This window comes from Dendroctonus ponderosae, unplaced genomic scaffold (genome assembly GCF_020466585.1).
Source record: "Dendroctonus ponderosae isolate FM_Combo_2020 unplaced genomic scaffold, Dpon_F_20191213v2 Dpon_F_20191213_11, whole genome shotgun sequence".
Taxonomy (NCBI): Eukaryota; Metazoa; Arthropoda; class Insecta; order Coleoptera; family Curculionidae; genus Dendroctonus; species Dendroctonus ponderosae.
Window position 1 is genome coordinate 3,549,772 of NW_026017213.1, and position 1,683 is coordinate 3,551,454.

General features: G+C 47.7%; 1 protein-coding gene across 6 annotated transcripts in view; it reads left to right on the forward strand.

The window, feature by feature from the left end:
• Positions 1 to 1,683, forward strand: part of LOC109546312 (GATA-binding factor A) — a 36,333-nt gene that overhangs the window by 32,330 nt on the left and 2,320 nt on the right. For all 6 annotated transcript variants that reach the window (XM_048662555.1, XM_048662554.1, XM_048662558.1 and 3 more), the window contains exons 2-4: positions 449 to 624; positions 740 to 922; positions 1,130 to 1,302. In XM_048662555.1, the coding sequence (XP_048518512.1) occupies positions 480 to 624; positions 740 to 922; positions 1,130 to 1,302 (501 nt within the window). In that variant the 5' untranslated portion in view covers positions 449 to 479. The remainder of the gene's footprint in view (positions 1 to 448; positions 625 to 739; positions 923 to 1,129; positions 1,303 to 1,683) is intronic.

The window sequence follows — 1,683 nt, forward strand, 5'->3', positions numbered from 1 at the left end:
ACGCTGCTTTTTTCGAAGTTTCTCAAGAACCATTCGAGCCAGATAATTCGTTTTGGCATCGTTGGATAGAGAATTGAATGGGGGAATCGCTCTGACCTATCGAAAAATATTGTTCGTGTGCTTTTATCAGATTTGTATCAGACAAACTTGATCTATGCCACTCCTGTTGAAACCACAGAAGAACTGTTGCAAAGAATGATGTTTCATTGCCATCAAATAAGAGATCAAAGTTGGGATTCTGTGGCGGGTTTAACAATCGAATTCAAAAAAGCTTCCATTTAATCGAACATGTATTAAACTAAGAGGCCTTTTCTGGAATTGATCAACCCACCGTTAGATTCATTTTCTAGCTATGCGAAAATGTTTTGCTTGGGCCATTCTGAGTTTCATTTTAATGTTCAAGTCCAATGCAAAAATGGTATTCATGTTCCTTTCAATTCCGTTCCAGATGTGGCATCAGTAGGCGCTTCTGATCCAGAATGTTCCATTCGGCGGTGAACGCAACCGGCTACAATGACACCAACTCGGGCTTCCATCAGCACATTCAACAGTCGCCTGTCTATGTGCCGAGCAACCGGGGCAGCGCCATGCCCCAATACCCCTCACCAGCTGGGGGGCACTTTGGTAAGTCCCCAACCAGCCCCAAAGCTGCAGTTTTGCGCAGAACCATTAGTGGAGAGAGGAAAAACGCATCAGTTCCATGGGAGGCTGGCGCTAAATCATCTGTGCTTGTCCGCAGGTTCTGCGCATCAAAACGCCTGGCATTCCGGCTCCGGGTACGCAGAAATGGGCGGGCCCACTGCGCATGGGCTGGGGGCGAGCGGGCACCATGCGGGCGCACTTTCCGCCGGCCAATTTTACGCCCAGAACATGATGATGCGATCGTGGGGCCCTTACGAGGGCGGCTTCCAGCGAGGTTACGGTACGTACTGGATTTCCGTGGCTTTTCAAGCACTTCCTGCCTGTTCTGGGCCTGCTTACATAGTCCAGACGGCCGGGAAGTGAATACTCGGATAAGAACCATCGATTTCGAGTGGTCTCGGGCGTGGCGGCACCTTTTGAGCCACTTAGTCAGCGATTATCTTTTCATTTGTTCTCTAAGCGATTGTGGCCATCTGGCTGTTTCCAGATCCCGCCATGGAGTTCCAGTTCGGCGAGGGAAGAGAGTGTGTCAACTGTGGCGCGATCTCGACGCCACTGTGGCGCCGGGACGGCACTGGTCACTATCTGTGCAATGCTTGCGGGCTCTACCACAAGATGAACGGCATGAATCGGCCCTTGATTAAACCCTCCAAAAGACTGGTAAGCGCGATTGTTTCACTGGGAAAAAAATTCAAAATCTCCTATTGGAAAAACCTCGTCGATCACAATTAATCACCGGCTGGCTGGACGGTGGCGCATAATTAATAAATGTCATCAACTTATTATTAATTGTCCAAAGACCACCAAGCCTCTGCGCGACTTTCGCATCATTTATCTTTTAATAATTCGCCAGATACTCATCTAGTAAGTAGCCCACTTTGATTTGCTAGCTCTCCTATATGACGCACTTAGATGGTCTTATTGATGCTTGATTGGAAAGGCGTTGTTTTTGGTATCTTTAACTGCTTTTTTTGGCTTCTACAATGCATTTTTAGATATAGTGGAGTGGGGTAAATGCATAAACGGCGTAAGTGCATAAAC